At 40.0% G+C, this 20,748-nt stretch overlaps 2 protein-coding genes and 1 non-coding gene across 6 annotated transcripts in view; 1 reads left to right on the plus strand and 2 right to left on the minus strand.

Annotated features, from left to right (window-relative positions):
- Window positions 1-17,041, minus strand: part of elf1 (E74-like ETS transcription factor 1) — a 41,842-nt gene extending 24,801 nt beyond the window's left edge. For 2 of the 4 annotated variants that reach the window (XM_078953962.1, XM_011479913.4), the window contains exons 1-2: window positions 16,411-16,975; window positions 3,333-3,523 (exon numbers count right to left, since the gene is read on the minus strand). The gene's annotated coding sequence lies outside the window, so the exon portion shown is untranslated. Of the gene's footprint in view, window positions 1-3,332; window positions 3,720-16,410 lie in introns of those variants that run through there. The other 2 variants (XM_011479914.4, XM_020706433.3) reach the window with 2 other exon arrangements.
- A 156-nt stretch (window positions 17,042-17,197) lies between these two features.
- trnae-uuc (transfer RNA glutamic acid (anticodon UUC)) lies at window positions 17,198-17,269 on the minus strand. The gene has a single exon. It is a non-coding gene; the product is annotated as a tRNA-Glu (tRNA).
- A 617-nt stretch (window positions 17,270-17,886) lies between these two features.
- LOC101158032 (ubiquitin-conjugating enzyme E2 A) lies at window positions 17,887-20,746 on the plus strand. Its single transcript, XM_004073072.3, has 6 exons — window positions 17,887-18,105; window positions 19,116-19,196; window positions 19,297-19,322; window positions 19,426-19,515; window positions 19,589-19,677; window positions 19,785-20,746. Exons 1-6 carry the CDS (start codon window positions 18,062-18,064, stop codon window positions 19,911-19,913), a joined length of 459 nt encoding a protein of 152 aa, XP_004073120.1. The 5' UTR covers window positions 17,887-18,061; the 3' UTR covers window positions 19,914-20,746.
- The last annotated feature ends 2 nt before the right edge of the window (window positions 20,747-20,748 follow it).

Raw genomic sequence — 20,748 nt, forward strand, 5'->3', positions numbered from 1 at the left:
ATCTGAGGCATGGCTCCACCCACACAGATGCAAGTGAGAAATGAATCTTTATCAAGTTACACGATTCCACCGTTGGAGTTCACTTTGGAAAACGCTCTGTGCATCATCAAATGACAAATCTTTTAAAACTGTTGAAGGCAGATAAATTCCCAGGACTATTATGTAGCAACATTTTTTTTATTGCTATTCAATCAATGGATACAAAAACAGGCAATTTTAACACAAGAAATGCAAGAAAACCCAAGATACTGCTCTGCGCTGACCAGTAAAAACAACAACAAAGCCCTGCTTCACTTCTGCTAGAAAGATGGAGGCTAACAGTTCCGTTTCAAATGCACTTTTTTAGATCTGCAACTGCGTTTTATAAATTACTTTGCAGCACTGACTCATTGTCACAGCAGGTTTGTGGAGTATGTAAGTGGAGACAAGATCTCTGACCATCTTTAAACATTACATACCTTGGAAAGTAAAAAAACTAAAGTCCAGATATGCCACACTTGTGTATTTGCGTGCTGTTTTCATTTTCCACTCTGCTTGACATCATAACCCTTTAATCTTTTACCTATTTCTGCCAGGAGGGCGTTATCAGCCTCATGTAACTGCCCACTCCTTCTGACACCGCGCACCAACATCCATGGCTGGCTGGCTGTTGAGATTTGACCCACTTTAAATTGATTTACATTGATAATAAAGTTTTTTTTTTTAAGTATTTATTCAAACATGTACCCATGAAGTAGGAATGAAAAAAAAACATCAGATATGATGATCACACATCTTTACCTCAGAAACAGCCAGCCAGCCCCAGCATGCTCCGACAACCACCGTTGCAATATGTTGCTCAACGGTCTTAACCTAACACATAGAGATGGTTTTTCTGTGTTTCTGCTACATGTAAACACTAATATACCCTGGGCTTTCAGAGTGAACACAAATGTGTGCCTGGCTCACTGGCACAGTGGCTGTAAAAGCGCCAAAGAAAGTCACTTATTAACTTTCCCCACCCAGATTTTCCCAGCTCAGACTCAGGAGATCAAACTTCCCGTCACAAGTTCTCCAACGTTCAGTTGGTATGGATTCACCAAATATTACTTTTAATGAATACATGCTCCAAATGCTAATATATAAAAAAAAATGTTTTTTTTCAGACTCAGATTTTCCAGCCAAACTTTTAGAAATTCAGTTAGAGTGGGGACAACATAACAAGAGCAGCAGGTTTCACTATGAGTCAACCAGTTTTCCACCACTGTCTCAATACCCAGTTCAGTTTAAGCGACACAAAGGATGGTCACATGACAGCTGGGACAGAACTCCCTGAATTCATGATCAGAAACACCCAGCAGGCATTTCTTACATAAAATATGCATCCATGCACTCCACAACCACGAAGGTAAAGAAATAATAAATACTTTCACTAAAATATTTTATCAGCTTTTCTCAATCCAAAACTGACTTTGGTTTATGCTGATCCTGTCTAAAGTAGAAAAAAACTATGTGTATGCATACTTTCCTATGATTTTACAGATCCTGATATGCAGGAATTGCTGCAATAAGGTAAATCCCACCTCCTCCTGCTGTCATCCTCCGCTTGTCTTGCAATACTTCTGTCACAAGCTAAAGCCTTGTGATGTAATTACAGGCCAAGGCTTGTTGACTTCAAATTGGAAAAAAAAATGGACCAAACAGAACCCACCCCCTGCTTTTAACACCTTTTTTTTTTTAAAGGGAACAGACAGAGTGTTAATGCAGCAGAGTCGCTTCATACTGTGAGGGACAAGGGCCTCATTTACAATACAAATAAGGGTGGGCACAGAGGACAAATTCAGAGCAAATGCAAACTTGTATCCTCCTTAACAACAAGGCCATTCACTTTGGGTTATTCATATTTTTTGGAACAATACTAATTTTGGGGGTTGTAGTGGTTTCATTTAAACCCTTTTTATGTTTTCCAAGAAAGTTAGTCCTTTTTTAACCTTGGAGTTGGGTTAAAATAACCTATCTTGGTTTCTTTTAATGGAGTCTTGAATTGTTGTCTTAGATTTTCCGCATTTAAAGAAATGATGTGTTCAATGATGCTGTTGTAAGATGGTTTCCTGGTGTAAAGCCAGACATGACTTCACCAGCATCATTTCTGAATGCCATTCTGATAAAACAATCAACTTCTATTCCGTATAATTACATTAAAACAGTTCTGACTGGTGAAAAATGTCAGTGCTAGCTCCAGGACAGAGCAGCAGTGATGCAAGTTTGAGGGTGAGAGAAGTCTGAAATTGGACTTTAGGCATGATTATTCAGTAATGCAGCACAAGCAGAGGCTTCTGTGGTTCACAAAGTGCAAGCGTAAATTTCTGGTGAAACAGGAAGCAAGCTTTTATCTTTGCAGCACTGAGAAACATCGAGAGACAGACCGTCCACTGAATGTGGCTGGATAACTTGGTGGGAACGTTAAAAAACTCATTCTAGTGAGTTTTTTCATGTTGAAAAAGGGGCAGGAAGCTACAATATGATCATCCTTTCTCATAAACAGAAATGGCACCCTTCTGGGCATCAGCATTACAAGATGAGAGACATTCTGTTGCAGTGAGTATGTACCAAGCAGTGCATGACTGACAGCACAAGACAGCAGATAGGAGCTGCAACGAAAAATATTTGTTTGGGTATTTTTTTGCTGCAAATAATAAAAAAACACAATTTTAAACGCAACAATATGACATTTGGGATATAGTCACAGATCAAAATCAACACGGTGGATAACACACCATGAAAAAACACATGTGGGTTTGGTCCAGAGACTTGCTAAACTCTGTTCCCGCCCTTGCTCCAACACACCTTATATGGCAACAATTTTGAAAAACGAAATACAAGAAACAGACGCATCAGTCAGAACCAGTTGATTCTGAGGTGTAAAATTTCCCAAGAGGGATAAAAAGTTTCAGAGGGTATCAAGCAGGTTTGAAGACAGGGATGGGATACGCTCACGCTGAGCTGCCGTGAAAGCGCGGTGGAGAAACTTTTCTAAGTTTATTTCTAAAGAAGTCACGGAGGAATCCCAACTGGGATGATTTTTCAAATCTCTTTAAGAAAAATGTGTTTTGACAAAGATGTATGCGATAAAATGCTATAAAGTCCAATGGGCACATTGTGTACAGCTTCTCCTTTTCTGCCTGTAAACTCCCAAACAGCTCTCAAACGTACATCTGAATGATGAATTATGAATATTAACATTTCACAAAAACTATTTAAAACTATCTAAAGAAATCGCCTCACTTCTACCATCTTTTTTGATAGTAAATCAAGTAAAAAGTTCGGATTTTGGAGAACTTTTCATCACTGACCTCAAAGGCACAGACTTTGGGTGATAAGATCCATTATTGCGACCGAACAAGTGTCGATCTCAGCAAGCAGACAGAGGCAACAAAAGGTGAAACGGGGGAATAATCCAAGATGTGTTGAGATGACGAGAACCGTCTGTTAGAGACGTGGAATGGCCAAACCCACACCTGCTTCTGTCAACGACAAAACAAAACTGAAGAGGAAAAAAAATGGTGGGGGGGGGGAGGAAAAAAAGAAAGACAATGCAATGGTTACTGCTTGAAACTGAAAAAGGAGAAGTGTAGTGAAGCAACTAGTCCTCTCCCTATGAGTCACGCAACACTGTCGCCATTGGTAGAAGAGGCCTGAGGCAGAGTGACTGCACCTGGCCAATCAGCGACGAGTATGCAAATCCTTTCAGGTGAGTTGGGTGGTTGAAGGGATGGGACGGGGCCGAGTGGGGGAGGGGAGACAAGAGAGAGCAAACAAGAAGGCCACACCTAGAACAGCCTGAAAGACGTTCAACGGGTTTCGCCTGCAGAGGTAGAGGAGTGCTGGAGGTGGAGGTAAACAGTCGGACAGGTATGCACTTATTGTAGACTTTGACCATAAAATGTGGGCCAGGCATGGTGATTAAAATCTGTATGGCAGCTTAGTGGTAAAGTTCACCTCTTACTGTGTCTCCTGATCCACCCTGACAATGATTGGTGTCCATTAATAAAAAAACATCTTCAGAAAAGTTACAGAAAGTAATTTTTTTTTAACGATGCACAAATGAGTTTGCATCTAAAATGTGACGCTCTAGGTGTCACATTAGAAATACAGAGTACAAAATGTTTTTTTTTTTTCTTTAACTGCATTTTGTGCAGAGAACGCTGGATGGTAAAAATAATCTTTTATTTTTTTTAAATGACATTTCAGCAACAGGAAGTGGTGGTCTGCGGTGAGTGTCAAGCGTTCTGTCGTCACACCGTCTGCACACCAACTTTGACACGTCTTTGACAGAAAAGAACCCAGCTATTCCAATCAATAGAGAAGGCAAACGTCAAACATCTCAATCAAATGCAACATTTTCTTTTTTGAAGTTGATAAATAAATAACAAATGGATAAAAGTAAGTGAAGTCAGACCAATTAAAAGAATGTATATTTATATTAGGGGCGTATTTGTCTTGGACTCTGATAAGTCTAGGTTTTTACAGCAGCAGGCTTCATGACATCACCTTTCTGCTGACCTCCTTTCAGGAAACTTCAACCCAACTTAATACAGATGTTCACCTCAGACCATAGCCGTGTAGCACCGCTTTGGAAATCTTCTCCACATTCTTAAATCTGAGTAAGACAACGAATGGCGTCGTCTGTGACGACTCTAAAGGCTTCAGAAGTCAAGCACTTTCCTTGTTTTGTTTTTTTTCAAACTTACTAAACAACTGGTGGGACAACTGTGTGTTACATTCACACAGTGAGAATGTAAAAATTGTTTTATAATTCGGTCAAATTTGTTTCATTTTTTTGGATGGTGTTAATCAGCCAGACTGATAAGTTCTACATTTAAAAACCTTTTATTGAAATTTGCAACAGTAGCGACGATTATTGTTCTTTATTTTTCCATAAATGTATGTTTTCCAAGTCATTTTCAGAAAATAACTAAACATAGTGTTGGTAAAATACAAACAGTAGAAATCCTGTTAATCTTTTCTATAGTTTTAGACACAAATAAAAAGGGTTCTTAAGTAAAAACGTAGCTAGCTCCACTTTTCTTTTAAAATCGCCTGTTCTCCAATCCATCAAGAATGTAGGGTTTACAAGGATGGAATAGTTTCATTAGAAATTGCAAAGCTAATCTGTACATTTGCAAAGCACTTTCAAACTCGCCTGTGTTTCTGTGGACATATATAATAGAAGCTTCATTCGCTAAGCTGTAAAGTCAAGTCAAATACAAAAAAGGATCATCAGGGTCACAGCCTGAAGCAGCTTCATGAAAGAAAAAATGAAATTCTTTAAACAAATGTTAAAATAAAAAAAATAAAATCACTGCTTCTGTGACATTATCCATAAGCTACAGACATAACAGGCATGTTATTCGCGTTCAAGAACGCACATTTAGTCCATGGTGTTCACACTGGACAAACAGGGAGGGGCTTCTTCTTCTTTTTCTACTGTTAACCAGCTCATGGCCACCACCTACAGTTGGAAGAGGTTTGGTGCAAAATGTTGAAGTGGTGCAAAACTTGCTCCAGGCCTGTTCTTTCACAGCTCTATTCTGATATATGATAGACTTGGTGTTTCAGCCGAGCACAAACCGCGATTTGCACGTCGCTGCCAAATCCAAGTCCCTGATTGGTCAACGTTCAACCTGGTTTATCTTTCAATGCCCTTTCAATGGTCGTGCATTTTGTGAGTAGAGTCTGAAAACGGTCATAGAAACTTGCTTCAACATGAGAGTTTTGAACGGGGAGTCCCGAAACGCACGTAAGCACGTTGGAAATGGCTGCTTGAACAGGCACTGCCATGCGTTGTCAACATAGCTTCAGGCGTGAGCCAAGCACATCCTTTCAGGAAAAGCAAACCAGAAAATAGAAATAACAAGAAAGTAAGTCCATATGAACAGTTGTCTTAAAAGGAACATGAGGTCTGACCTCTGTATTAAACCATAGAGGAGCATACTTTTAGGGCAAAATTATTTGATAGACGATGATTGACACCATGACTGAAATGGTTAGCAATGTAAAAACAATTTGGTGATTTCTGGCCTTGAATTCAGCTCACTATAAAATGCAGCTACATCTCATGTTAACAATGTGTCATATGCAAAAAAAAATGCAAAAAAAGTTCTCATGACTGTATTTAGCTCCAACAGAATTTGGATGAGATAACATGGAATTTTATCCACTGAGGTTTAACACACACAAAAAACTACAACACAGTGCATTGCGTGGGGGGATATTCTACAGTGGTTGTGTATTAACTAGAAAAAAATGCCTTGATATGTGATCAGTGCTGAAGCATGTGACCCTGCAGACTATCTGATAGGACACGCCTTTCCTTTTGCAGAGTGAGCATGAAAAATGGGGTCACTTGTTTCTCTCATGTGTCTGCTGTGAATAACAGAGACCAACAACAGGCAGAAGCATGCGTCAAAGCTCATGTTTCTCTGCATAGCTAGAGCACACAACATTTGTTCAAGTTTATCTCCGTAAGCTAAAATCAAAGTAACAACCGACTTTAAAACTGTATTCTTGTGTTTTCACGAGCAAAGGTGGGCAGTTATAGTTCTTTTTTGGCTTTAAAAAAATGATATTTGACTTATTCGATATGTTTTTATGGAGGGAAATATTACTTTTACTTATAAGATTTTTTATGTGAAAGTGTTGATGAAATAAGACTTCTTCCACTTTCAGTAGTTTGGTCAGACCCAGAACTTTCTCAGCACAAACTGTGCTGTATGTGAAGCTGATCATTGAGGTCAGAAGATATCAAATAACTGAGTGATAGTCCATCAAGTGGACTCATATTTCTATGTCACTTAAGTGTTTTTCAAATAAATAAATAAAAACATGAATCCCTGTCCTATAGAGAAACCTTATAGTTGTAGAATAAATAAATTGAAAATCAGATTTAATGTAGGTATAAAAATGAATGATTTAGTAATCGTTTTGGCTGTTACTTACAATATTATTTTGGTTATAAAGGATGCCATTACCATATCCTGGAGGGGTATCACATACTTTTAAAGCTAAGTATAAAGGATGTGCTTTTGTTACAACTTACCCCAACAGTACGGTAACAGGGCAACTAGAGTTTAGGTGTGTTTAGCTGAGGAAAAGTGAAACCCTTGGAAAGTCAGTTTCATTCAAGTCAAAAAGTTTTACCTGCAATTATTTTGGACTGAACAATAACTCTCTTGGTGCAAAAATTACTCTCTTACCCTATGATCTGGATTTTGTCTGTAGAATCAGCATTTATGTACAACAAGTGGTATGCGGAATTCTTGCTAATTAAAAAATGTTATATATAACCATACTGATCTACATCTATCTAAAATTAAGTAATTCATTACCATGCTTAAAGATCCACTCTGTTCATCTTTTGATCTATTATAAGTGTTCCCAGTGGTCTTAAATCATGATTATGCTGTTTATAGCCCCCCATTGTGTCGTTTTCTAGGACGGCTCCTGTGGAGCAGCAGGACTTCAATAAATAAGCGTTGTGGGTGTAAGCGTTGGCACGGAGCTAAATTTTCTAAATATTTGTCTTTGATTATCAGAAAAATGCCACAAGAACATGTTTAAAAAAACACATTTTTTATCAGAGTAGGTTTTTAAAAATCTCCAAATCCTGTAGACCTCTATAGAGAAATAAACAGCTATTACTTAATCATTATATTTGACTGAATAAACATTGTTCTTTATCCAAATATATTATTTTCACGATATCTTTTCGTAGTGTAAGTTATTCAAGTTATAAACTGACCAATCAAATGCCTCAATAAAAGCACATGGTCTGGGCTCCATCAAGATATTTAAGCTCCTCCACCTGTGGGAGGAGCACTCCACCACCTCTCCCAGAGAGGGCTAACTACATTTCTCCTGGTCTCAGACTTAGCAGTGCTGACTCTCATCCCAACCGCTTTACATTTGGCCCCAAATCGCCCCCAAAGCACGCAGTAGGTCGAGGTTCGATGAAGCTAACAGGACAACATTGTCTGCAAAGAGCACAGAAGTAATCCTGTGGTCTCCAAACCAGACCCCTCTGGTCCCTGGCTGGGCCTAGAAATTCTGTCAATAAAAACTATGAACAGAACCGGTGATAAAGGGCAGCCCTGCCGGAGTCCATCATGCACTGGGAACAGGTCCAACTCACTTTTGACAGAGACCAGAAGACCAGACAGCCCCCAGTAAGGCTCCCTGGACCCCAGACTCCCAAAGCACCATCCACAGGACACCACGGAGGACGCAATTGAACCGTCTGCTCCAAATTCTCAAAACACATATGGACTGGATGAGCGAACTCCCACAAACGCTCCAGCACCCGACAGAGGGTGCAGAGCTGGTCTACAGTTCTACGACCAGGACGGAAACCGCATTGTTGTTCTTGGATCTGAGATTCAACTGTCGGACGGACTCTCCTCTCCAGTACCCTGGTGTAGAGTTTTCCAGGGAGGCTGAGGAGTGTGATTCCCCGGTAGTTGGAACATACCCTCTGGTCCCCCTTCCTAAAAAAGGGGGACCACCACCCCTGTCTGCCTGTCTAGTGGTACAATTCCCAACTGGCACACAATGCTGCAGGGACGTGTCAGCCAAGAAACTCATACTGAGACTTTCGGTACTCAGGGCAGACCTCATCCACTCCCGGAGCTTTGCCACAAAGAAGCTCGTCGGCCAGTAAGTAATACAAAAAAAATAGATTTCAGATCAACAGCTGATATTCAGCTTTTTAAAGTTTGGTGATAGGCCAGAAAACTGCAATTGGTGCACCTCGATTGATAAAATTATACTTAAAAGACCAATGCTACAGAATTAGATGGTGGTTCAATTCCCAATCTTAACAACTGATGTGTCCTTGAGCAAAACATTCCATTGTCCCCCGATGTGTGTAAGAGCCAAACTTTGCATGATGTTTGGGGTAAAAGTGTCCACTTAAATGACAATAAAACATGCAGTGAACATGTCCAATGAATTCCTGAAGTAGACAGGAGGTTCACTACTTCCATTAAGTGATGCACGATTATGAATGATAACAACGAACATTGAACGCACAATTTTTACGTGACACGTGAGCCAGAGAGCTGGGGACTCATGAAAGCTGACAAACATCCTGAAACAATCCTTGACAGCTTGAGATATGCAGCGTTTGGAGGACGCTAAATTATTTCTGCAGTTCGGAGGTCACCGCGTTCAGAGCAGTGATGCTTTCAGCAGCGGCTGTCGGTTGTCAGCAAAAGGTGCACAAGTGCACTTAGAAAAAAAAAAAAAAATCCAGAATGTGATAAACAAAAGGACAGCAAGGCGTTTTAATCAGCCCCACTGAGATATGAAGGGGGAAAGTGGTATACAAGGAAAGACTTTGAAATATTTGTCAAGTGAGGATTATAGTGACAGACTGAAGGCAGCCGAGGTCATCCAGCAATTATTTAGCATTCCAGCTTCTTGAGGTCAGACTTCTTGCCATAACAGTCTAGTTTGTCCAACACGCTGACAGCTCATGGTTCTGTGCATACCTTATCGCTCTTGGACGGTGACTGTGCTGAGCTGACCCGGGACTCCAGATAATTAACTATTAGAGAGCAGGACGATGGAGGCACACGGCTAACAAAGAGTTCAGTGGGTTAAGGGCAGCAACACATTCAGTCCTCAACAGAATGTGCATTGTCACCTCTAAATAGAGGGATGCAAATCCCAAAGGCACGGGCCTGATGCTAGGTTCACACCGGCCTCAGCAACTTGGGTTCAAGCTGCCACTTCCAATAAAAAACCTATGTAAATGCACGTATATACATGTTTCAGGCTTCCATGTTTAAAGCTCTCACATTCACTACGCACGTTTTTAGGTCCGTTTTCGATCTCTACGTACAAATTGAAAGTTAAACCAGTTGATCTTTGACCAATCAGGGACTCAGATTTGGTCGTGACGTATAGATGACGTCCCCTTTGATTCACGGAAGTGCAAATCGTTTGAAAATTGATCCTGGAGGAGAAATTAATAACTTCGGTTTATTGAATAATATGACACCACGTCTTTCAAATATCGGAACAGATTTCTGGAAGAAAAAGCCTGGAGCAAGATTCGTGAGATTTGCAGCGCTTCCACATTTTGCACCACACCTCTTCCGATAGTCCAGTTTTCCGGCCTATCTCCAAATGCTGAAAGTACATTCAGGAATGCACATTTTTGAACGTGCATCATATGACCAGTGTGTATGTAGCATAAGGCGAAGTGCTTTTATACAACTGCAGTTTGTTTAGCAAGTTTGAAAGCTAATCTGAAGACAATGTCAGCTCATTCAGTGCCAGTGACTGCAGCATGAATGCAAATGGGCTATCCAGAAACTAAAGAAATAATTCATTATGATTGGAGAAATAGCAGGTTGCTTCTTTGTGTCCTTCTTTCCTTCCAGTTCAGACCTTGTTTGCAGCAATACAACCCCCAGTGAGCAAAACTGGACTGCAGGTGGTTTGGAAAAGCTTGTATTTGTGACTTAGAAGCTACAACATCATGCCACAAGCTCCATGCTCCACTCCATTCCGATGTATCAATTTACAGACAACTAAATCCATGTACGTCTCAATTGAAGAGGGACGTTAAACACGTTAGATGAGTCAGACGTTAAATGTTGAAGTCATTTTTTGCTCAACTGGTCGAGCGAGTGCAGCATGAGTTGTCTTCATTGCAGCTTTCAGGCTTAGGCTCCTCCCGCCCTACTTATCTACTGATAAATAAATGTGCCCAAAAAGGGAGAATTCATCCATAATTTAAAAAGTATGTCCATGTCTGGGTCCAGACATTTGACAGGCAGAGATGCTATTGTCATGAATTCATCACATTAAGGGCCAATGTTTCTTAAAATCCCACTCTGATCATGTCTTGATATATTTTGTAAGTATCTCCAGTGGTCTTTTATTTATGATTTTGGCCATTTTTAGACAAAAAAAATTCAAAAACTGTGTCGTTTTCTTGGACATAGTTTCTGCAGAGCAAAAGTAGTTCATAAGAAATTCACCTCTGAGTTGTGGGCGGGGCAATTGGCATGGAGCAAGCCAACCCCCACTTCCTGTCACCCATCTGTTTGCACTCACCCTGCAAGCTTACAGCCCATCAAACCCCCAACCTAACATTACTGGTGCAACAAAAATGGCGAGCAATATTGGAATTATCCAGCCGTACGGTTTTGTGTGAGATGCTTAAGACGAGGAAATAAAAGACATATATGGATCTTTTTGTCTGCAAGTGGATGCATCAGAAAGGAGCAGAGCAGGGTGTTTATGGCCCGCCGATTGCAGCTTCTGCGTCACAAATAATCTTTGTTTCAAACTGCATTTTTTTGTCTGCTCCTAATTGAGGATTAGAATAAGAAAATACTCAGAAAATAACATTTTAAGCCGAATCTTTCTTACTATATGTCCCTCATTAATAGAAAAATGCCTGACGAACATGTTAAAAAAACACAATTTTCATTGGAGTGGGTCTTTGATTGTGACAAATGTATTGTCTAACAACTATTGTTTTTTACTTGACAAAGCTGGCTTTTATTCGTAGAGTCATCAAAACTCTCATGAGGTTCTTCTGAAAATGTTTCTTCAGACCTAAACTCAAACAGATAATGACGGCGGAAAAGCTTGACTAGTGTAAATTAAACAGCTATTCCAACATGCCCTCTTTCCTCATTACTGTCTCTCCCAGATGAAATTCCACATGCCCGTTGGCCTTCATACATCCTTCTGGGATTGATTTTTAGCCCATAAACAGAAGAATTGAATAGGAAAGAGGGCAAACATTAAACAAATGAGATCAAATACGTTGTGAAGTTTGTGCAATGAAATAAGTTCCGAAAATGTCGTTTTTTTATTAGTTAAAATGAAAAAAGAAAAGAAAAACGTCAGTAAATTTGGAATAGAATAGAACTTTATTTATCCCACAAAGCGGAAATTACCTTGTTAATTGTTCACTTCTTGCCATTTACAGTTACTATAGTGAGTAGAACAAAAATAAAAAACCCAAACCTAATGAAAACTGATTTCTTTTGACTCATTTAGATTTAGTTTAAATGCAGTAAAAAATGTATCTTAGCAGACTGACATAAGTATTTTATTCATGTTCAAATGTGTGGGGCGTACCACTATGTTAGAAACTCCTCTGATCATAAAATACTACCATTTGACTTGTCTTAAGGTTTGTTAAAAATAATCAATATTTTTATGAGTACATAAAAATTCATAAGTGTTAAGAACAGCAATTTGAGCAGTTTTTAACATTTTGCTGCTAAAACTACACATGCAGATAACATGTCATTAAGTATTAAACACAGAACAGGTCAACATGGTGCCTCTCACCTCAGCTGCCATATAACTTTATCATAGTATTTACCAAAAAACATGTTTAATTCGCCATCTCTGTTTCCCATCAACATTTTAAACACTGTCATTCCTGCAGGCATTAACAGAGATGTGGCTTTTTAACCCCTCAATCTCTGCCTCATCATCACTGAACCCCTGTAGCACCTTCACTGTCACTCAGGACCCTAGTTGTAATGCCCACAAGCTGCATTAAGTTAAATTATTCAACAAGCTTGAGAACTGCTCCAGAACTTAACTGAAGCCACACAGGACACTGTTTGCTCATGGTAAAGACTGCACTTCTGCTGGAGCGCAGTTCCCTGCCGGTTCTCCCAACTGAGCCTTTGCTTGTTTACGCCGCATTTGCCAAAAGTTGAATGAACGTTGATCGTCTGACGCAGGCAGACACCAGCTGAGCCGCTGACGGGAGGGGATCCTGAGCCGCTTCGCCGGCTCCACCAGAAACCAACAAGTCCCCAAGCATTATGTGTCAAAAGTTGCAGACAAGGGTGCTCTCTCTGTTTGAGAAAATTCTCTATGTGGGCAAACACCCGTAATCTGCAGAATTACGAAATAAGCCACTCCTTAATGTAATTACATGTGCATCAGAGATGTAGCACGCTGCACTGTGGGCCTTTGTGCACCGCGGCAAGCACCATAAATATATCTTAGTAATGTGGTTAAGTAAGCTCATGATGTCAATGGGTTACAAGAGCTAAGAGGCTATAATAGTACTGCCTACAAACACAGTCTGTGCTGAGGCCTGGCTGTGTGCAAAGGCCTAATATTCCACCCAACCTGTCTGTATGGAAGCCTTTATGTTATTCAGACTTCCCCGGGTTTTTTTTCTCCTCAAAAATGTGCATGAACATTCCCCTTCACGGGCTCAACCAGCGATCCAGGACCTTCAAGTGTCTGCAGACGGCCACGCGGAAGACCAGTTTTGACTCAAGACGTCCTTATTTGTTTGGACTGCAGCTTGAGCTAAACACTACAGATGCAGTGATGATGCAACGTTTAGGAGCAAATGTGATTTATGACTTCTGGTGGAGATGCTGTCACTCAGACTTTAACACAAATGGCAATTCAAGTTTATTGTTTCCATAATCAATTGTTTAAAACGTGTCAACTTAAAAGCCTTTGCATTTAGGAATTCAACCCTCCAGTTGCTGCAGACACATCAAGATTGTAAGGTGTGTGTTTCCTGTTAAAAATAATTTGTAAATGCAAAAATAAAATGTGTTGCTTAATTCGATCAGAGAAACACAAACCTTAATTTTGTGGTAAATAATTTCCACCTCCTCTTTTGTCCTAATGATTTTTGAAATAATATCACTCATTCCGCCTTGTTCCGCAGAGCCTTTGTAAATGCAAAAGTGTTGAGTTATTGTGTTACTGAACAAACTCATTTAAGTGGATGGGAGCTATGATGACTCAGCAGAATGGCTTCACTGAACAAACATTTACTCCATTTTTCCCACAGCTACACACACACACACACACACACACCCACACACAAGTTGGACTCTCCTCCTTTTTTTGCCCTAAAAATAGCTTTGTTTTGACCCAATGACATCATAACAATGTACAGATTCATGGAGAAAGCGAGTACAGATGACACGCCGGTCACATGATGGTGAGACATGGCCAGGAGGAGAGGAGGCGATAGGGTTTCAGGTGGAATTTCCCTCGCCTTTTCTTTTCTCGCTGATGTCATGCACGCCGGCCACTCAGACGTCCTACATGTCTGACGAGGTGATACTCAGGTGTGAAGCGCTCATGGGGACGAACCAGCGACGCAGCAGGCAGGGAAGTTTGAAACTTCTCTTAAAAAGAGTGTTCATACAAAGCTTTTCTTTTTTTTTTTTTAAGCCCAAAAAGAAGGAAGTTCAGGAGTTTTATTTCTCTTTTCGCTGACGGGTTCCTCCATTTGTGCAAGTCATTTGAGGTTCCAGAACAGGCCATGTGATTGTTTATTTAATCAGAGAACAAATGAACATTGCCATCTTGTGGTCATCGCTCAGGCACCAAAACCACACTCATTTAGACAGAAAATGTCTGTCATGCCACATTTCTAGCTGGCAGACGCAATAAGTTGGTAACTGCACATGTGGACGTATCAGTGAGAGACATCTTCAAAAGCTCCAGATGCACAGATCTAATGATCACATTACAGCTTTGATAGGATTACCAGACATTTCAGCTTTCAAAGGAGGGTTGCTTTGGATTCCTGCTCCTTGTGAGGCTTCCCTGAAAGCTTTTGTGAGGTTGAAGTGCAGCTCGGATAAAAGCTCCGTCCTTCCTTTTGGGAAGTCAAATCAATATCAAGGCCCATTAGGGAAGACGGGCATAGATGTTGGGCAAGAAGAAGCATCTGATGGTCTCGAGAGCGCTTCGTCAATAAAAAGGGAGAACAGCTGTTCCTTGTTGTCCTTGCTCATCGTCCCTTTTCTCAGCTGCTCAGACTGCTGATCGGGATTGGCCCAACTGTTACAGGGTAAGAAAAACCTGTCTAGACACAACTGGTTCAGACACAACTATGTTTACACCAGACATGTGAGGTGGGTTTCAAGAACACGCTAAACGTGCATTATTGAACGCGCATTTAGCCCACGGCATTCACACTGGACAAGCAGGGAGGGGCTTCTTCTACTTCATCTTTTCCAACTGTTTACTAGCGCATGTCTGCCACCTACAGTTGGAAGAAGAGGTGCAAATTTGGTGAATCTTACTCCAGACTTAAACTTTCACACCTTTATTACTGTCATAGACTTCTGGACAGGCACAAACCGCAATTACTGATCAATTTCCAAACAGTTGTCACTTTGTTAAATTAAAGGGGACGCCATCAGTCTGTCACTACCAAATTCGAGTCCCTGATTGGCCAAAGTTTAACCTGGTTTAACTTGCAATGCGCATTCAGCGGACACACATTTTGCACGTAGAGCCCAAATATTGTTGTAGAAACTTGTACACAGAAGCCCAAAACGTGCACATTTTACATACCGGTAGGACGGTGTGAACGTAGCTTTACAGAAGAGAAAGACATGAAAGATGACACGATGACAGAATGTTCCAAAAACAAGGACACATGTTTAAGGCAATAGTATAGTCAGAAAAAAAAGCTTGTTTGGGATAATTGTTTTCAGTGGACTGAAGTTTCCAATTACCCACCAGCCTCTGCCAGCATTCCCACCATGGGAAGACTTCAGTGGGAGGAAAAGGAGTTGGGGCAGGGTTAGTGGGCCCATCTGGCCATTTCTCTTGTGGGAGTGACAAACTAACATCTTCTACCTCTCCCTTTCCCTCTGCGTCACAACCGCCTGCTCTGAACCCAGCAAGAAATGGCCGACCAATGAGACACTGTTTATCTGTCCCAAGATACAAGCATCCCAGCCCAAAAATGTAAACATCTGGCAAACATTCGGGCCTCCTCGCAACATTTGGGTGTGGGGGGGGGGGATGAAAAGGATTCTGCACTTTGATTGCTATCACAGATCAAGTGGATTTGTAATTTTCCCAATAAGTCACTTCAGATGGAACGTGATTTATAGTAAGTCAGTGCTTTGAGCTGGCAGACTTGGTTTACACATTTTCCAGACGCAGCACTGAAACGGATCGCCTGGGGTGAAGAGGATTGTCTCATTACACTCTGCTGGTATCAGACGAGTGGGGGACAAAACAGTCGTGCCATTCTTCGGCTGCTTGTGACTGCAAAATGAATGAAGATTTTCAGCATGCTCACACTATCCCAGTGGGTCACATGCATGCTGACTGACACAAAGAAGAGGCGCTGATCCATGGAGGAGTGGGGAGAGCAACTCCTTCTGACCCCCTGAGCTCCAATCACCAACCCTAACATCCCATTTCAGAAAGTTATGAATGCATGCACCTTACATTCTCTAAGATAAGTACACAAACATGTCACATATGTACACAAATGTGAACAAATGCGTATATAGCACCCATCAGGACAGGTATTAGGTCTTTTTGTAAGACAAAAACACAGATTCTGCATCCCACCATGGTTTAAATCCCCACAGGACTCACCCTGACAGGCGCAGGCATCAGTCTAGCTTCTCCTCCGACTGTTTACAAAAAGTTTCCTCGTCTTTCTGCAGACGTTAGAACACATGACGGTGCGAGGCTGAGCTCCAGCTGCATCACCGCTCCGTCACCGCTTTGGTCAGCGCGCTGCCTTCCTGAGCTTCTTGACATGAGGTCGCAGCGTTTTCTCCGACAGAGGCTGCTGATGATGTGTGGGGAATTCCTGGCAGTCACATTTTCCTGGGAAGTGACTGGCCCCGGCCGCTTCACGGTTGAGCAATAGGCATTGCTGGAAAATGATGAACTAAAAGTTAAACTTCCACGTCATGTCTGGTTTATTCAGAATACAAAAAAAACTTCCAGAGTCAGTACAGATTTCTTTTTTTCTTTCTTTGTTTTTCCGCTGAATACAAGCTGCCACCGCATTAAGAGTTTTTAATAAATCCTTATTCGCATGCGTCAATAAATAAGAGGCAAATAAATGATCAAAATACGACTCAGTAAAAACAAAAACAAACAAAAAAATGTGAGCCTGACACGGTTTGTCCGCCTCTACGTTCCTAGGTGCTGGCACAGGGAGTTGTAATGGGCATCTTCCGGGAACGTCCAAACCCCTGTGAGATGAGGTGAATATGGGAAAGCTCCTCGTCGGGCGGGGTCAACAATAAATATTTTTAGAAAAAAAGTATTTAATGTTGTGCTTAATTTATCACCCATTGTGATAAACAGTCATTTTTTTCTTATTAAAGAAAAATATGCCAACATGTCTGAAAATTGAAGAAAATAACTGTTCCCATACCGGGAGTCGAACCCGGGCCGCCTGGGTGAAAACCAGGAATCCTAACCGCTAGACCATATGGGAAACATATACATATCAGCGAACTATACGGAGTTTTAATTTCTATTAATTGAGAAGTATCTATTTTTTTCTGTTGTACGATGACTTCAGTAATGGTACAGCTTCAAATGTTTGTAAGATCGCACTGCCTTTAAAATTGTCATTTTGTCGGTTTTTTTTTTTTACATTGCACAACAAAAAATAAAACCATAAGCCAAGGCTCCATCTTGTGGTCGTGCACGTGCTATAACTTCAGATGAGCAAACTGAGTATACCAGTTGCTTTGAGAGCGTAAAAGTTTGGAATGTTTTGGTTTTTTTTTTAGAATCATAGTAAAAACGCATTGGGAACAAAATGTTAAAATGGGATCGTTTTGAAAGAACGAATTACTAAACGTTGCCACTTGCCAACCACACCAACAAAATATGTGCGCAAACATATGACGTAATTTCAGTAGACTAGTTCAAGTGTCTTCTATTGGGTACATTTGGCTTTCAAAAAAAAACTCCAAAAGCTAATTTTACAGGGAAAAACAAATCAAATTAAGGATTTTTGTTTAAAGAAATTCCAACAGTTTTGCTGTGATGTCTTTGACATTTGTCGATATTATCCTTAAATTTTGTATAGTTCAAGAAGTGCACCCCCCTTTTTGTTTGTTTGTGGTAGAGTCTGACGACTCGGAAAGGAAGCCAAATATTTGTCGGGCTAGTAGCGGGCGTCAACTAGCTAGTAGTCAAGTAAATAAAGCTTTTAAAAATTCATATCATTAGTGAAATTGCATCTTAGGTATAGAGTCGAACAGTTTTCACTGGTAATATGTCAACTCCGGCAAGACGACGTTTAATGAGAGACTTTAAACGGTAAGCGAAAAGGAAAACGAGAGAAATAGCTATTGCTAACATTAGCATGTGTGTTAGCTCGGCTTTAACCTCAATAATGTAGCAGAACATTATATTTAATTAAATGTGGTTCTACATCTAGCAGTTATCATTATCATCGTAATAAGTAGTAGATATAGAACATATACTTAGTTTGTATTAACTGTATCACTCGCGAGAAATCGGCAAGAAACGTCACTAGTTTGTCGCTAACCGGCGTTAGCATAGTTGTCGGAAGAGTAACATTCAGGTCGTGTATTATTGCAATTCTAAACTTATATTAAGTGTTGTGATTCATTATTTAGGGGCAAATGCTTTTTTTGTTTTGGAGCTGTTCGTACATTACTAAAAGAGAAAAGTGTCATCAGACAGGGGTCCCGGCGTTTTTTATGATGTAAAGTACTGACGTAAATCAGCCAGATGGCCCCTAAGCTATACGAAAGGTTAAAGTAGATCGCTTCAACTCACGGTGATCAAGAAAGCGTCTGTCCTCGGACAATGATAGATCATCACTTAAGACTGAGGATAAGTAACCATCTGCCATGCATTCACCGAACTGTAAAAGACAGGTGGCTCAGGTGGCCTCAGCACATGTTCCATTAAACTGATCATTTTAAGGTCCAGTGGCCTAGGACATGACATTATCAATTCATGAGTTCACAATTAGTAGGATAAACTATATTTAACAATTCATAAGACGGCTTACATTGAGAGTGGGCAAGACTTTAGTTGGGTTTCACTTAAGAATTCTCAAAACAGATCAAACAGGTTAAAATGCATATTATTTGGAAATTACTTGTACTAAGAGTAGAATAACGCTAAAAAGTAAAAGTTTAGACAGGATTTTAAATGAATTTATGTCAATATTACATTCCAGACAGTAGTTTCATCTTGTTCTGTTTCCCTGTTAAGACATTTACTTAGATTATTAGTTTGATGAGATGTGATTTATTTGGTTTATCTGATGTTTTTTCCTCTGCTGCTCATGTCAGGCTGCAGGAAGATCCTCCAGCAGGAGTTAGTGGAGCCCCATCAGAAAACAATATCATGGTATGGAATGCTGTCATTTTTGGGTAAGTTTGTGTGTTCAAAGACTAAAATAAAGATAGTTAAACTATCAAATAACATAAAAAAATATGTTCATTTAGTTGTCTTTTTCTTTTTTCTTCTCAGACCGGAGGGAACACCTTTTGAAGATGGTAAGGCTTTTATCTTAAATAATCCATCTAAAAAAAAAAGACAATGAATTCCTCACATGAAGGTCATTCATTTCTTGTTTTCTTTCTTATTAATTTTTTTTAGGAACCTTCAAACTTACCATTGAATTTACAGAGGAATATCCCAATAAACCTCCAACAGTGCGATTTGTCTCCAAAATGTTTCATCCAAATGGTTTGGCATACTTGTAGTTATACATAGAACTGAGATTATTACTCTACCTAATGTTTTTGGTGCTCTCTTGCAGTGTATGCAGATGGCAGCATATGCTTAGATATTCTTCAGAACCGCTGGAGTCCAACCTATGATGTATCATCAATCTTAACTTCTATACAGGTAATGAATATAGGACACAAACCAAATCATTTTTATTATAAATAAGTCTTATTATTATTTAAACGCAAATTTAAGATGCTTATCTTCATTTTTCTATATATTTAAAGTCTTTACTGGATGAGCCAAACCCAAACAGTCCTGCCAATAGCCAAGCAGCCCAGCTTTACCAGGAAAACAAACGGGAGTACGAGAAGAGGGTTTCTGCTATTGTAGAACAGAGTTGGCGTGACTGTTGACTTTTGGTTTTTGTTGGAGTCTGGTCAGCCCAGAATAAACCAACCATCTATTAAGAAAGCAAATTCTCAGAGATGACACATTTAAAAAAAATAATCCTCCAGTATATTTGTCCCATCACTGTTGCTCAGTTTGTTTGCTGTTGTGTTGTGGCATTCACTCCTGCCAAATCCGATTGTCTGGCAAAAGCAAATGTATAAGTTAATGTACCTTGTTATATCTGGGTTACTTGCTGAGCCCCAACTGACTTTTCTTTTCTTTTTTAAGACAAAATATTGTCAATTCTCTACCTTTTTAATTTTCAAGTGAACAGGTTGAATGATGTGGTGACAGTTGTGTAGATGTGCTTGCTGTGTGGTTTGCTGTGTAGATGACATTTTATATTTAACTGAAAATAAAGCTGATGGGCTTTTTCTGATTAGCAGGCTATTTTTTTCTGCAGACTGGAAGTCTTTTTGGAAAAAATAAAGAACTTACAGTTACTTGCCATGTTCCTATAACAAATTCCTTTAGAGGTACTTTTTCTAAAAAAATATTTTTTAGCAGAGCCATACCTTTTTACTTTAAACTTCACTTTTTTTTTGTTTTTTACTTGAAAGAAGTAGCCCTTTTGGGAACTTGACATCTTATGTTGACCCATATGCCTGAAGCATTCAGGTTCAGGAAGATCCAAATGCTTTAGGCTCATGGAAATATTTGAACATTTTATAACCGCCACCTTAAACAAATCCTGGTCACGCCGCTGAAATGGAATGGTGTTTTTAAAAAACAACTTTGCACTGGTAACCCATGTAACAAACTGTACATTATCTTGTAAATAAAAAAATAAATAAAATG

Source organism: Oryzias latipes, chromosome 10 (genome assembly GCF_053564925.1).
Source record: "Oryzias latipes strain Hd-rR chromosome 10, Olatipes_Hd-rR_3.1".
Classification (NCBI taxonomy): Eukaryota; Metazoa; Chordata; class Actinopteri; order Beloniformes; family Adrianichthyidae; genus Oryzias; species Oryzias latipes.

What these genes read in the sequence shown, in the direction of transcription:
- LOC101158032 (XM_004073072.3), top strand. Translation starts at nt 18,062, where the DNA reads ATGTCAACTCCGGCAAGACGACGTTTAATGAGAGACTTTAAACG. An exon ending in TTAATGAGAGACTTTAAACG is followed by an intron (nt 18,106 to 19,115) that starts GTAAGCGAAAAG and finishes TGCTCATGTCAG; the next exon opens with GCTGCAGGAAGATCCTCCAG. An exon ending in GGGAACACCTTTTGAAGATG is followed by an intron (nt 19,323 to 19,425) that starts GTAAGGCTTTTA and finishes AATTTTTTTTAG; the next exon opens with GAACCTTCAAACTTACCATT.